The sequence below is a fragment of the Capsicum annuum genome, chromosome 4 (assembly GCF_002878395.1).
Source record: "Capsicum annuum cultivar UCD-10X-F1 chromosome 4, UCD10Xv1.1, whole genome shotgun sequence".
Taxonomy (NCBI): Eukaryota; Viridiplantae; Streptophyta; class Magnoliopsida; order Solanales; family Solanaceae; genus Capsicum; species Capsicum annuum.
In genome coordinates, this window is record NC_061114.1 from 223,653,784 (window position 1) to 223,669,724 (window position 15,941).

General features: G+C 34.6%; 2 protein-coding genes across 3 annotated transcripts in view; both read right to left on the reverse strand.

Moving 5' to 3' along the window:
* Positions 1–3,312: 3,312 nt before the first annotated feature.
* Positions 3,313–4,950, reverse strand: LOC107867146 (BRI1 kinase inhibitor 1). The gene has a single exon (XM_016713266.2). The coding sequence runs from the start codon at positions 4,658–4,660 to the stop codon at positions 3,605–3,607; it is 1,056 nt and encodes a 351-aa protein (XP_016568752.2). The 5' UTR covers positions 4,661–4,950; the 3' UTR covers positions 3,313–3,604.
* Positions 4,951–9,773: 4,823 nt separating this feature from the next.
* Positions 9,774–15,941, reverse strand: part of LOC107867145 (probable protein phosphatase 2C 12) — a 10,327-nt gene continuing 4,159 nt past the window's right edge. For both annotated transcript variants that reach the window (XM_016713265.2, XM_047411183.1), the window contains exons 3-10: positions 14,453–14,624; positions 13,306–13,459; positions 13,156–13,219; positions 12,881–12,988; positions 11,136–11,261; positions 10,803–11,038; positions 10,485–10,687; positions 9,774–10,404 (exon numbers count right to left, since the gene is read on the reverse strand). In XM_016713265.2, the coding sequence (XP_016568751.1) occupies positions 10,382–10,404; positions 10,485–10,687; positions 10,803–11,038; positions 11,136–11,261; positions 12,881–12,988; positions 13,156–13,219; positions 13,306–13,459; positions 14,453–14,624 (1,086 nt within the window). In that variant the 3' untranslated portion in view covers positions 9,774–10,381. The remainder of the gene's footprint in view (positions 10,405–10,484; positions 10,688–10,802; positions 11,039–11,135; positions 11,262–12,880; positions 12,989–13,155; positions 13,220–13,305; positions 13,460–14,452; positions 14,625–15,941) is intronic.

The window sequence follows — 15,941 nt, forward strand, 5'->3', positions numbered from 1 at the left end:
AAAAAAAAATTGATGAAAAATAAGAAAGAAAAAAGTGTAAGAAACGAGTAAAAAATAAGTGGAAAAAAAAAAAGTAAACTAAAGGTAAAAAGAAAGAAAAAAATAGTAAATTAAAGGAAAAATGAAAGAAAAAAAAGAGAAATAAAAGATATAAAAAAATAATAATAAATGGGAGAGACTATATATAGATTATATTTAATTGATAAGAGATGCTATGAATTGTATAGGTCAAATGGGATAATTAGAAGTTTATATTTATTAATTCATGTAGGTCTCAAGTGAATACGAATGATGAAATAAGAATGAGAAAGGAGAAAATGAAAAAAAAAAATTACAAAGAAAAAGAAATAAAAAAAATAGATGAAAATATGAGAAAGAAAAAAAGAAATTATAAGAAATAAATAAAAAATGAAAAAACAAAATGCAAAAGAAAAAAAAGTAAATTAAAGAAAAAAAGAAAGAAAAAACAAAAAAAAAGAAAAGAAAAGAAAAGAAACTAGAAAAGAAGAAAAAAAAATGAAATTTAAAGCATGGGTGGGTGATCTGTGTTTAAATGGATACTCATATTTTACCAATTTTGTCCATATTTGTACTAACTTTTAAAATGTCTTGAAGTTCATATTTACCCATTTGAAATATGAGTGATCCAATTCAATAAATATGATTAAATGGACTCTTTTCATAAATACGAGCTGAAATTGCCACCCCTAATCACCACATACTCCAACTGCATCCCTAAGTTTTACACTTTACATAATTAGACGACAAATGTGTGCGTGCATTACTTTTTCTATCCATTTAACTTGAGCCGCATAAAATTTATGTGTAATTTATGAGCATAAGTTACATACATCGTTGGTATTACATAAATACATTCTATGTGTCATCTTTCGATTAGGTTCTTAATGGTCGCCGATGGTCACGACCCTTCTTTTACTTCACATGGCTTTTCACTCCTTCTCCATAGTGAAATAGTAGGTTTAATTATACCTACAAACCAAAATAGTGAAATAGTAGGTTTAATTATACCTACAAACCAAAATACTCGTGTTAGCTCTCTTTGAAAGGAGAAGGAAAATTGAAATGCCAACAGATTCCTATAAACGGTTCACATACGTAATGCCTCTGATTGCACAAAATAATCTTCTTAACTTAACTAGAAAACTATGAACAAGATTATGTTTGAGCTTCAAATTAGTGAGCTTACACTTACATTCAGCCTCTTTGATTGGTAGGCTGGTGTGCTAAGCCTCCCACTTAAGATTCAATTCATAAGGCTAATTCATTCTTATACTATTATCGTAAAGATATCTACAAGTAAGTCCTTTTCAAATGCAAAATTGATAATTTTGAAAGCAAAAACAGATTATCTACTACAACAGACGGGAATAATAGAAAGTAGTAGGCAATGGCATGAGATGAAAGGGATAGAAAGATAGGAAAGATTTGGGGCTTTGGTAGTCACCATTAAGAAGAGTTGTCCAAAGACCAAAAAGAAGAATGGACTGAAGAAAAATTTAAAAGTTGAGTTGTGCATGAACACATTGAAAGCAACATGTTACACATGCTATGTATTTTTCTCTTCCATTATTACTCTAAGACAACCTCAATGGTCCCTAGCTTCTTCCTAATTTAGTTTTTATTTGGGGTGGAGGGGCCTTCTTCTATATAGAAAAAAGTTACTCATAAATATATATACCAACTAGAAAAGAAAAAAAATATGTACCTAGCTAAACATAACTGCTGATTAGTCATTGTTATGAATCGAACAGTATTAAGCAAATCACAAGCAAAAGAAAAATAAGAACACATAAATTTACGTGGAAACCCTTGCGAGGAAAATCACGATTCGAGGTAGAGGAAATTCACTATGAAGGAGAGGAGTACAAGGTTGGAGACATAGATAGTCTCAATGACGTATTTTGTTAGATTGAAAACGACCCACTAAATGAACTTATATAATACGTGTGTACAAACATGGGTCGCACCGCAAAACTTTCTGGATCGGAGCAGCAAAATTCGGATCACAACTCTAACAATCATTTTAATCGTTTAGTTGAGATCACTTTCTTATTCAAGTTCAAACATTTATAACAAAAAAACGAAAAAAATTAAATAAAATTGAGTGGAAGTGGCTAGTACCGTAAGCAACAAGGTAATTTGTAGATATTTATTTTTTCAGCAAACGTTGAATGTTGATTTCCATCTTCCACATTTAGTAGATAATGTAAAATAATCTGATGTTTATATGTCGATAATTTATTTATTTTTGAAAATGAGGTGCGCAATAGAACTGTCACCAACAAAGTAAAAGACTCCGACAATGAATCAATTGAGCTACGAATGTTTTCCTTTTATCATTTTTTGAAATAGCAAAAATTAAAGAATGTGATTTGAAATACACCCCTGATTTGCGTTGATGGTATGATGATTTTTTTACATTAACATGTTATTGTAGGTTACCATTGAATAAAATTCTTAAATAGTCTTTATAGTACCTTTTACTGACTTGATTGTGTAAATATGTCTTATGTTGTTCGTGTATAAAACTTAAACTTGTAATTATTTTATTTATAAGTCTAATTGCTAATCTGCAATTCCTAAATGAAAGACAATTGATATTGACAATTAATTTACTACTTAACAAACTTTGAATACTTCAAACTTTCAAAATATTAATTAGACCAATGCTATTCTTTTAATGGATGGCTAAATTGACGCTAATCAACAATTGACCAAAAAAAAAAATGACACTCAAACTTTGAAGCCCAATTATAAGTATGCGAGAAAGAAGTACCACAGAGAACAAGATACATCAAAATTCATTCTTTCTTTTTTCATAATGATGTTCAAAGTTCAAACCAAGTCATTTTTCTTGGCATTTGATTTTCTCTTATTCAAAAACAACAACATATCTAATTCACAAGTAGGGTTTGAAAAAAATAGGACACAACACATAGACTTTAACCCTTATCTTTGCCACGTAGAGCGATCACTTCGAATAGACCCTTGGATCAAAAGAAGTGTAATCAAAGCAGAATAAAAAGAAAAATAACAACCGCAAAATAACAAAGCAACTGAACTAACATGCAGTAATAAAATTTAGGAAATTTTCTCTTATTCAAAACAAGAGACCTATACTGTTCTTTTATTGGTCTAATTAATCCCTATCAACATTGTAAAGAAATGATAATCGATAACCAATTACAATATTAATTTTGTGGAAGAGTTTAACTTCTACACGCTGATAAATATTTTTTTAAAAAAATTACTACATGAAAACAAAAAATTCTACATGGTTGCCCACTTGCCTTGGCATGAACAATCCATACTTTTAGCTCATGTAGTGAAAAAAAAAAACAACAATTACTTACAAATCTACTTTATGATTATAATACACAAGGGATTAAAAAAAATAACTATGCAAGAAATAAGCATTACCAATGAGGATAAAAATGATCAAGATTCATTTTCAAAACATTAGACCAATGCTATATATCCAAGCCATAGAGAAACAACCTAGACTAGATTGGGTATAATATAGACCCTTGCGATGTGACTCTTTCTCGAACCTCGTGCATAGCTGGACTATACCCTTTTTACTTCATGATGATACATTCATTATTTTCTTGTCTTCCATTGAAGAACTAGATTTCTTACAATGAGCAATTGCAGCTTGAATAGCAGCTTGTAATTCTTCCATAGTACTATCACTACTTGAAGAAGATGATGAATTACCATAATTCCCCCCTGGTGTTGCTACAAGCAATCCACTATTTGTTGGTGAATTCTTCATCGATACTGGTGCTGAATATGCACCTCTTTTAATCCCTTTATGACTACTCATACTGTTATTATTCTTCCCTCGAAAACTCAAGTTCCCTGAATATGAAAAATTTTGCCTGTGCGACTGCATGTTTTTTCGATTTCTAAACGATAAAAATGGCCTTACCATCCTCATGTATCTTTTTATAACTTCGCTTACATCGAATTTCATCTTCCTTTGTTTCTCCTTCTCCTCTTTTTCACCTTTTTTCCGTTTGGGTAATCCAAACAGGGAAAATGATTTGGATTTTGGTTTTTGATGATGATGATGATCTTTTGGTATGTTGAAAGAATTTGATTGATGGTGAGTGTGAACGTGATGGAAACTGTGGTTTAGATCATAATAAGAGTTAGTATCATCATCTTCATCAGAATCGTGATCTAGTTTTTCTGGTTTTTGGAGTTTTCTTTGTTCTGAATGTAAGTCTTTGTTAGTGGGGAGTGAAGGGTCAATGGAGTTCGTCGAAGAGCGAGGCGAAACAGGGAGATGAGAAAGGAGATGAAGAGGGAGTAAATGGCCATGGAAGAAAATTTCATCAGCTGGAGTTAAATCAATGGCGAACGGGTTCTGGTTCTGGCTTTGAGTCGTGTTTGGATTTAGATTTGGATTTGGATTTTGTTTCGTTTTGATATCAGGGGCTTTTGTGGAATTCGGTGGGTGAAGTGAAATTGTGAAGGAAAATTCATGTGACGGAGATGATGATGCTGATGGTGGTGATGCCGGTGCTACACCACCGCCGCACGATGGTTGTGGTTGTTGTTGTTGTATCTGCTCTATTTTTCGATTTTCTTGAAAGGTCTGTTTCAGTTCTTCGATGACACTCGTATTGTTCATGACTAAAAGAATGTTTGTTGTAAAGAAAGGGTGATAAAATTTAGTACTAAGATCTAATATGGGGTGTTTTTCTTTTTTCTTCTTGTTCTTTGATTGAAGGAGGAAAAAAAAAAAAGATAAGGATATATGTGAAGAAGAAGTTTGTAGGCTAAAATGTCTTTATGCTAAATGTGTTGTGTGGCAATTATAGTGATGAATTTTGAAGGGGGTATGTATGTGGTGGCCCCTTGGGGTGCTGTTCTTTTCCGAATTTTGCTAACGCGAGATAATTTATGTATCGAGTTGTTCTTTTATTATTATGTGGTGGTTATGAGATGGAGATTGAATTTTATTTTATTTTTTTGGCTAATTGAAGTGGGGTCTATAGTTTTATATGTGAACAGCTATAAGGTGCTAATTTCAGTAAAAGTGCACTGACAGAACAAAATCCAAGGATTTATAGCTTTTTTTTTTTTTTTTTTTTTTTGGGACCAAAATTAGTAGACAAAAAAGATATATAGTAATACGGCTACTATTTTAAAGTATAAATGTACTGTCGTCTACTAGTGTACTAGTCATGGGATGATTTTAGCTTTTTCTCGTTGTAAATGTACTTGTTGTCTTGAACACAAATTATATATGTATTTATATTTGAGATCATTAATAGCATGGTAGATTCACGGTTTGTATTAACGGAGATGATATCATAGGATGAAGGTATCGATGTAAATGTACTAGTTATCTCGATCACAAACTATATGTGTATTTATAATTGGGACCTTTATGCAAATAGCAAGACAGATTTACTATTTATGTTGACGGAGATGGTATCATGTGATAAAATATTTGTGATTTTGGATATGGGAAGAAGAAGATAGATTGATTTGGTGAGTTGACGTGTTATTTTGGTTAAAATGAATAAGGGTTAATAGAGAAAGAACAAATTTAGCCATTTTTGTAAAACCAAGTACAAATATATGATAGACATTTGATTATAGCATAATTATAACATGAATTATACATATAATAAAGTCAAACATTCCTCTTAAATAACTTTTCTTAAGGGGGGATAAAAAAAAGTATGATAAGTATTTTGAGACAAGAAGTTTATGTTGTTATTTTATTTTTTTTACTTTTTATTCAACGTTCATATTGAACTCCGATTAATTTGGATTCACGCTGCGTAGGACTCATTCAAAAAAAGCGCTCCATATCAAAAAAAAAATTTTACATCCAAACTCAAATTCAAAAACTCTAATTAAGAAAAAAAAAAACTTCATCCGCTGCAACATGTTACTTCATTTTACTTTGTCATATGGGTACATAGCATGTAAAAATGAAGTGGCACCATTTTCAAGAAGAGAATCTTTGATTTGATCAAAGAGATGATATTTGCATTTAGGTAATTGCAACTTTAGTGTCTTTTTTCTGCACGCAAATGGCTTGGGAATAGCTGTTTAATTTATTTTTATTTAGAATAATATGTGACCCCTTTTGGACTAGCTACCAAATCTTCTCTCGTGTCACTAGCATCATTTAGGTTTACTTTATATTTTAATGCAGATTAATTAACACTATTCTAATGTTAATGCAGATTAATTAACACTATTCTAATGTGATACTAAAAGTGTATATGCATATTTTGTATAATATAAAACCTTATGTTGTTCGAACTTTTCAAATATGTCGATAAGTGTGTCGAATTCTTCAAAAATAGTATATTTTTTAACGATCCAACACGAGTACGGTAATTTTTTTGAATAATCCGAGAAACTTAGACAAAAGCTTATTAGGGCAAAGTGCATAGATAATTTATTTTGGGATCCTCTTTATTTATAGATGTAATGTGCAAAAAATTAGAAATTTAGTCATTTTGAAACCAACTTCAAACATTTGGTATTTGCTTGTGCAAGTAAATTTCAGTCATTCTTATTTGAAGTTTGACTTTATCAATGTTAAAATTTCAATCATATTTTTGTTGAACTTTGACTTGGCAGTAACTTAAATATTTAAAAAAAAAATATTCAAGTGTTTTAACTTTTTAATATCTAAGTTTGGCTTGGCAATCTCTTCTCTGAAGTTCGTCGAACTCATTTGTTTGAACTTTGTTAATTTATTCATTCATTGCATCCTATTCATTGATCATTTATGTCATTTCAGTACTACTTATGGTACATACATTCATTTATAGATGAGTTGAGGGAGGTGAGACGGAAGATGATTCATACATGTGAAAAGGAGATGTACAGATGCATCAGTGCGTACTGAGGAGGTGCGAGAAGTTGACTATGAAAAGTATGAGAGATTGAGATAGGTTGAAAAACTATAGGGGAAAGGTGATTAGATATAGGACATGACACGCCCGTAGCTTATCGAGTACATCGCCCAGATAGGACAATACATAGGTCTAGAATTAGGATGGGAGATAGATTAGTAGGTAGTCGAGCATCGTCTAGTTTCTCTTATCAGTTTTCTTACTTTTTACTCACACACATACTATCTTGTTCTTCGATTCTATTATTACTTGTTGTTTTCTTTACTTCAATTATCATAAAATATCATAAAATTTCTTTAACAAGATTGTTGGAAAGAAATAAAATGATGAGAACCCGTGAAAGGATTCAATGTAATGATAGACAAGTTAGGTGTCATTGAATATTATAATTTATAAGTCCCTATATATACTATATAGTACACTTACTCTATGTACAAATATGGATACTAGTAGATATTTTGTATCAGTAATGCCAATCAATAATATTAAATGCAAATGATTTATTCATATACACAATGTCCCCACCAAAAATGTCATCATCTTTTTTCAAAAGACAACTTGAATGACAATACAAATCTGTGACCTTTTTTACAAACTCTTTTCTCTTGGTTTCTTTGGTTCAACTTTCAACTTGAAATTTGCCTAACAAACAAAACAAAAGTAAGAAGAAAAATGTGTTGCCCAATATTGATGGATACGTATATAGTATATACATCAAAAGGTTCAATCTATCTAGACGAATTAAACAAAACACTATCTAGTTAATGCACGTAAGGGTTGCATGTTATGCCTCATCATATTGGCCCCACATGTTGTGCCCACTAACATATTTTTCTCGAAAACAGAAGTTTCGAGTTTGAGCACTGAGAATGCAAGAAATATTTTGGCAAAAACATTTCGTCCCTTTAATTGATTTACGTAACGCGAATTCAAATTACCCATAATAGCTAACGGTGAATGACAATCTAAGGTTTGCTTGTAAAGTTAAGTAATATATGAACAAATATTGAACCTGAGTTTGACTATGTTAGAAAGTATATATGAACAAATATTGAACCTGAGTTTGACTATGTTAGAAAGTATAATTTTCCAAGGACTATATATTTGCAGTAATTTTAAAAAAAATGACAAAGTTTAAGTGACAACCTAATATAGGAACACTTTTGAATAAATCAGCCAAAAAGAAACCTCATTTAATGCCAATATAACTATGTATCTAATAGATTCCTTCTAAAGAGGGTAAATGATTTATATGAAAAGAGAAGTGGAGCATAATATGGTACAGAGTGTTTGAAAGATGGTTGAAATAAAAGTAATAAGTGCATTAAAACTAAAGTTGGTGTTAAGAAAGACCAAAAAGAACATAGGAAAGTAGTAGTAAGAGAGCTATATAACAGTTAGGTAAAGGTTGGAGAGATTGGGGGTGGAAGGTTTGGCAGAGGCGGAGTCAAAATTTTCAATAAGAGAGTTCAAATATATGAATAAGTGGACACAAGAATTAGTCGAGAAGGATTCAACATATACTATATATACATGCAAAAATAATTTTAATCATATATAAACACTGTAATCTTCCACCGAAGGAAATTCGGTGAACCTTGGCCCCTAGCCTCAAGGTGGGCTCCGCCCCTGGGTTAGGGTGGTGGGGGTTGGGGGTAGTGGGACCAAACACACGTGTACTAAGTGGTCCATTTTAGAGAACATGGTTAGACCACAAGAAGAATTTTGGCTGCTTAGTTAAGGTCAACATCTCAATCATAGAGACATTATTTGAGTGGACACACCTCGCTTCTCCAACCAAAATTAAACACCACTCATATTTTTTTTTTATAATACTATAATTCTATCATATATTCATATATCCTAAGCTAAAGATAAGAGATGTTTGCTTGTTTCTTGTCTTGCCATCCTACAATTCATAGTGTCTTTTGAGAAATATGGAAAGAGTAGAAAAAGGTGTATTAAGTTTCAAGTTGCTTAGTGGGCAAAGCAAAAAAAAGAATTCCACTAAGGATATTTGTGCTTTGACCATCAAGTCTTTGTTCTATACCATGTTTGTTTCTCTATGTCCTTTTCTAGGATGAAGATTCAAATTTTAAACTCAACAATTCCAAAATTTAGGTGTCTTTTAAGTGTCTTTCCCACACAGACATCATATTTAGGTTCAGCGTTGAAAATATTGAGCTTAGTTGAACCCATTGAATTTTAACTACATCCTCCTCTGCTTGAAACCCATAGCAAATCCAACCATGAGTTCAAGAGTTTAGTAGAATCCGGTGCTTAGAGGACCAGACAAGCGTGGACAACATAATATAGGATCAAGCACTACAAAGCCCTCCACCCCATACACCTAGGGCGAGACAAGCATGGACGACATAATAATATCCGGCTCAAGGGCCCCACATGAGGTAAATCAAGACGAGCATCACAACCCTCACTCCAATATCATATTGAATTGTGCGACCATATCTATCTCGAGGTTTAATCCGCTAGAAAGAGGACAGTTTTATCAACTTAATTATGTCCTATCATAGTTTTGTATAGTATATGATATGATAGGTGTACACTATAGCAAATGTTAATGGTTCCCTCTAGAGGCTCCTCACAAATACTCTAATCTGATTTTTTTCAGATGAAAGAATGTGATTTAGACAAAGGAAAGAACAAATCCAGATCAAGATCATTTGTGTTGTTGCTTTCCAACACAACAAAAAATTTGGTTACATTGTCACATCAATTGCATGTCCAGAATTTTACATTTACGTACCTATATTTTTGTGTCAATTTCAAGAGACTTTAAAAAATAAGTCGGCATATCGATACATTCAACGTTAGTATGATAAATCAATCAGACAAATATAGAAAATAATGGCTACAAGCATCCACGCTTCATTTAAGCTCATTTCATATCGTCATCATACTAAATAAAATAAAAATAAGCTAAGAAACAATTTCCAGTTTCCAATGCTTGCGCTTCTTGCTTGCGAAGGGAGTGATAAATGTATAATACAAGAATTAATTTAATTAGAAGATGATCAGCAAGTTTTTCCTGGTAGGGGAGGGCAAAGAGGAAAACAAAAACAAAACTCAAAAGAATCCTAATCAAACTTTACTAACTAGTAATGTTACAACGAAAAATGGTGATCGTTACGTCACCATTAATTCACTATATAATCATAGAAATTACCTTTTGAGTGTGCTTTAAATAAGGCCATGAAGATATCCTTCACAATGTGAATCCTTTTTTAGAAATGGCCAAACTATGTACTATGCAGTTCAGAACTCCATTTTCCGAGCTAAAGGAGGCAAACTCGAAATACTAATGCATGTATCTCACAAGTGACAGAAGCCAGGTTGTGTTCTTTGTTTACTGAAACAGAAAGAACCATCAAGACAACGATATCATGTCATACCTCCCAATTGTAAATCGTCTATGAAGCAGTCGTTAGTATTGCACATCTGCTTAACTAGTCACTACTATAACCTCCATCTGCAGCAAATAGTAAAAGGTTATCAGTCTATTTCAAGGCAAATGAGCTCAGCATGTTTACAGAAAGTGAAGCAACTGACCTCCAGTAGGTCTCCGTCCTTCCATGGCTTCTTTCTTCTCTTGGCAGCTTGTGCATAGGAAAGGGCCGTCCCATGGCCGTGAACTTCTTGTATTTGAGGCGCCAGCATGTATTGAAACACCTTGTCCGGGCTTTATCTCTATTTGACAGACGGCACATATGAATAACTTAAACATGTTGCAGACTGGATACTTTGTGTCTAACCTGCAATTATAGGAAGAATGCAAATATAAACACTAGACCTGACCCATCGCAATATTCCAAATAAATGCATCAGAATCATATTGTATGTAAAGACACACTTAGCATAAGACAAGACCTGTCTGAAAGTAAGGCAGATCCTTCCTCAAATAGTTCTTCCACTACATCCGGTTCACAAAAATCTTTCTGAATATTAGAAGATGACTCAGACGTCTTTTTGCGAAACATGGACTTGAATACTCCTTTTCCAGACTTTTTGGGTGGTGGCGCTGGAGGATTTTCTTTCTCTGGGAGATGTATATCAATCACAATGCAGGTTGTATCATCTCGAATCCCTTTTGGCTGTACGGCTTCCTGCAAACCGGAGAAAGGGTTGAGACTAGATAGAAGCAAATCCAGTCAAGTAAACGATATCATAATAAATCAATTAGATATCAAGTAACAACCATACTTTAACAATTTGAGAAGCTGCAGCTTCTGAAGGCATTCCACGACTACATTCAACAGCCGATTCTGCAGACAAAGCATCCCAGACGCCGTCACTTGCTATTACTAGCCTTCCACCTCCGGACGTTAGCTGTTGACATAATGTCAAAATTGTTTAGAGCAGATATGACATTCAATGAAAAATAAAAAATAAAAGATCTTGTGCAAATTCAACACCATAACATTCAAGCCTATCTAGAATTTGTTATTTTAGATTAAAGGGACATACAAATGAAGATAAAATTCACAACGTTCCGAGGTTTCTAGGCTGAGGGAATCCAGGAACCGCATCAACAACATACCCAGTGTAATCCCACAAGTGGGGTCTCGGGAGGTAAGAGTGTATACAGGCCTTACCCCTACCATATAGAGATAGAGAGGTTGTTTCTGATAGAGAAGTGAGGTTACGTTGGTTCGGGCACGTGATGAGGAGGGCCCCTGATGCTCCAGTGCGGAGGTGTGAGACACTGGCTATAGATGGTTTTAGGCAGGGTAGAGGTAGACCGAAGAAATATTGGAGGGAGGTGATTAGGCATGATATGAAGCAGTTACAGCTTACGGAGGACATGACCCTTGATAGGAAGGTGTGGAGGACGCAAATTAGGGTAGAGGGTTAGGGGGTGGGAGTGCGTCGGTAATAGTAGGAGAGCGTTCTTTTGTATCTGGAGTTTCTTGTACATGGTGTTGTGGCTGGAGTATTACCTTGTGGCTAGCGGTGTTATGCACTATCTTTTGTGTTTGTTATACTGTTAGTTTATTTTGCATAACGTACTAGTTTATATGCACTTATCTTTTGTGTTTGTTATACTGTTATCGGTCCTAAGCCGGGGGTCTATCGGAAACAGCTTCTCTACTTCACCTGAGGTAGTGGTATGCTATGCGTACACTCTACCCTCCTCAGACTCCACTATGTGGGAATACACTGGGTATGTTGTTGTTGTTGTTGTCACTATATTGCCTTGAACAACTTTATGCTAATATGAACTCTATCCCCACATACAAACACATTGAGTTCTTAAAAAAGGGATGGTATCATAAGTGCCAACCTAATGATAGTAATTTGCTATTACTTTGCATTTCGATGCAAAGATACTTCTTTATGCTAAGATACAACCACAAGTACTATAACTCCCCACCCCAAAACACACACACACAAACAATCACACCTAGAGTTCTTGAAAATGGATCATATCATTGATGCCAACCTAATGATGGTAATTTGTTATGACTTTGCACTTGAATGCAAAGATACAAAAAAGAAAAGAAACAGGGAAAACACGCTAAAATCAGGAACCAAAACACATTCTCCCCCAATATTTGCACCAATCAAGATTGCATTGAAGGCTTCTAGTCATCGTGTATCATTAAACAAGCATCCAAAGCCAAAAAAAAATGCAAAATCACTAGGCTACGGAAAATCATTTACGGGAAAACTAAAGAAGAAAAGAAATCCTGACTAGAGTCCACCTCACTGTCAAGAACGAGATTTACTGACATTCAACAACAAATATTAAATGCCTTATTGTAGAGCCTCAAGTCAAGCTGTATTATCCACATCCCAAATTTGGCAATCATTATAGAATAGTGGGAAGAAGTAGAGTCTTTCCAAGCAAACTCAAGCTACACATCTATTGTTGTAGATACAAAAAAGGAAATGAAGAGCAACGGGACCAAGCACATAAACGCAGAGCATATACATGGTACACCAACCTTTACTTGCTTCACATAGGGGACAGGAACTATATATTCGCCAACATCCATATCTCCAATGGATCTAGAGAGGCAGAGTCCACCGGGCCAACATCTCAAAGGACCAATCTGAAATGAATTTCAATAACTGGTAAGACATAAAGCTAACCCATTTTCTAAGACTTCTTCCGCAAGCAAGTTTTGTGTGTTTGTGTGTGTGTTTGTAGTGGGGTGGGGCGGGGGCTGCAGTAATGTCTTAAAACCAGAGACCACATGTAACAAGACCACAAACATACCTCCGTACCACCACCAGCATTAAGCCGACCAACTTCTCCACCACAGGCTGTTATACGTTCTCTCCTATCCAAATAAAAACAGAAACAATCAATATCTTAATGCAAGAGGAGAAAGCATACTAATTAATTGGCTAAAGGCATTAATCTTACTCCTCTTCGTTGCACTCAAGCCTATGATCGGCTGACAGATAATAAATTCCGCCTTCAGCAGATTCTAGTATGCAGCGAGAATCACCAACTGACGCAACTGTCACAACCCACCCTTCAATTATGACAAAGGTGACGGTTGTCCCTGAAGTTTTTGCTGCAAGATTTACACGACACAATGTCAGGAAAGATGCATAGCATAGTAGCAGACGATTAGATTGTTTCTTCCTTGAGAATAGTCAACTATACCAGAGATATTAATATTAGAAGCCAAGAAAGAAGGGGAAAAAAACGTATAGCAAGGTCTTAAGGAAACAATTAAAATATCATCGGAAGCAAATACAAATTCAGAAGCCCCCGAGTAATAAACAAGTCTTGCATCAACAAATGGAACATCACATGCCTTATGTGCTATGTTTGTTCGAGTAGGCGTAATACCAGCACATAACCAAATCTACAAGGTTTCCTTGATTATCTACGTTTCATGGCATAACTGTCTTAGGCTGTCACAACATTCCCGTTGCATCCTTCAATGGGTTCAGGCTAAGTTGCTCAAACTTGGGTGCGGATCTAGAGGTTGGATCCTTCAAGATCTAATTTTAAGATTCAGGGATACGGATAGCGGTGAAGGAATTCAGCTAAAAATAATTCAAATATCTAAAAATAGAGTTATAGAGTTATATGTCCACATTATAAGGCATTATGTGGAAAATTTACAAGGTATTTTGAGGAGAAAATGTTGATTAAGAGGAAATTCCCAAAAGGTGATATAAGGAAATGGACTAACGAAGAAATTTCTATATACAAGGTACTCAATTTTGTTCAACATCACCTTGGATTTTGCTTTGATTACAGAAATCAAGAAATCATTGTATCTGTCGCGGAATTTTTCCGTCAATTTTGATCAAAGTACCCAAAGTTGGTTGACCAAATCCAGTATGGATCCCACACCCACGTCGCGTCGGCACGGGTGCAGCACCGAAGGTGAAGAGTCCGGGCAATTTGGGGTTCAATTAATCCACAACAAAAAGTCAACAGGGGCATCAGAAATTACTTCCTCACTATGAACAGAATTCACTCATTGGTTCTCATTATACACGCCAAATTGCAATACCATGTTTCCAGAAGAAGATGAAGAAAATACTCATACCTCTTTCTTGGAAATCTTTATCCGTTTTGACAAATCCTGCCACCAAAGCTCTAGGCAGTGCAGCAACCCACTCATCTCTGCTAAGATCAGGAGGAATAGCACTCAAGACATTCTGCAAGAGATTTTCTTTGGCATATATAGCGGCTGCTGACCCATTGTGCCCATCAAATAACTGCAAAGATGGGAGATCACATATATTAGACGGCCATTATTGAAATTTAACGTCTTAAACAGAATTTCCAGGTCAACAGCAAAAATTTTAGCTAGAGTTAAACACATAAGTGCTTTATCTGGAAAAAGCATTAAAGCTAAAGAAGAAATGAAACAGGTCTCCTGATACGACAAAATAAAAGTGAATCACTGAAGAAAGCCATTATATGGAAACATGCAACTCCGGGAGAGGCTAGACAGAAACCAAAACCTCTAACAATTCCAAATGCCTGCTAAAACTCCAACCATTGAGAAATTAGCAAATTTAGAAGAGACGGAAAAAGATGACAAAAGTATAATGACTAAATAAGAGAAGTTAAATAAACAGAAAGAAAAGATGAAAATGGTTAACCCGCTCCAATTCCGATAAAGGAAAAACAGAAGAAAGAAAACCTCAGGTAAGGCCCATAATGAAAATAAGAAAGGAAAAAGACAAAAAATTAAAAGCTAATTCTGCGAAGAGTACAAAATGTGACAATGCAACTATGGCAGGATCCAAACCGACAACTTATAAAAGCAAAGATGGAAACTGTCTTATAAGTTTTACACGCCAAAAACATAACTCATGCCTCACGGCATAGATTGGACAAGCAGAGATGCCATTATACTTCAACAAGTCACCAAATTCACGAGGCATCCAATCCTAACCAACAAACATCAGGTTAGTCTATAACGAGAGTTGCCTCACTGCCACATAATGTCGCATTAGCTAGTTTCGAATACCAAAAACTAGAGAATCTACGTGAAAATATGATTCTATGGAAGACACTCAATCATCTATACCAGCAGCACCTCATGGGTGCACAAAAAGAAAACTACAGATTAAAGATTAATCCTTAGATTTACAAAATCATTTATATCCCTTCAAACGCTCTCCTATTTCTCTCTTTCCATACAACCCACCATCAGTGCAACAACCATACCTTAAGTTCCGCTTGTTCAATGGATACAACTTCCTTTATCTCCATTGCTAAATAGCCTAACTAAATGGGGCCATCAAACTTTTTGCAGTGAATCAACCACAATATATGCCTCTACTTCCTCGTCAATGATAGTAGGAACAAACAAAAAGTTCTCCTTCTCGAGCTGACTACTAACATCTTCGACAATTCGTCTTAGACAACAAAGTCAAAGAAACCAAAAACATCAGGGAAAAACTATCCTCTCCCAATTCTCCCAATATCCAAAACAAAGCACTTGATGGATACAACAAGAAATCTATCTGATATTCCAAGTCTTACGTTGCTTGGGCTCTTTGAAAATGTCGACGGGTGTGTGT

Coding starts and splice junctions, on each gene's coding strand:
- LOC107867146 (XM_016713266.2), bottom strand. CDS start 4,660: ATGAACAATACGAGTGTCATCGAAGAACTGAAACAGACCTTTCAAGAA.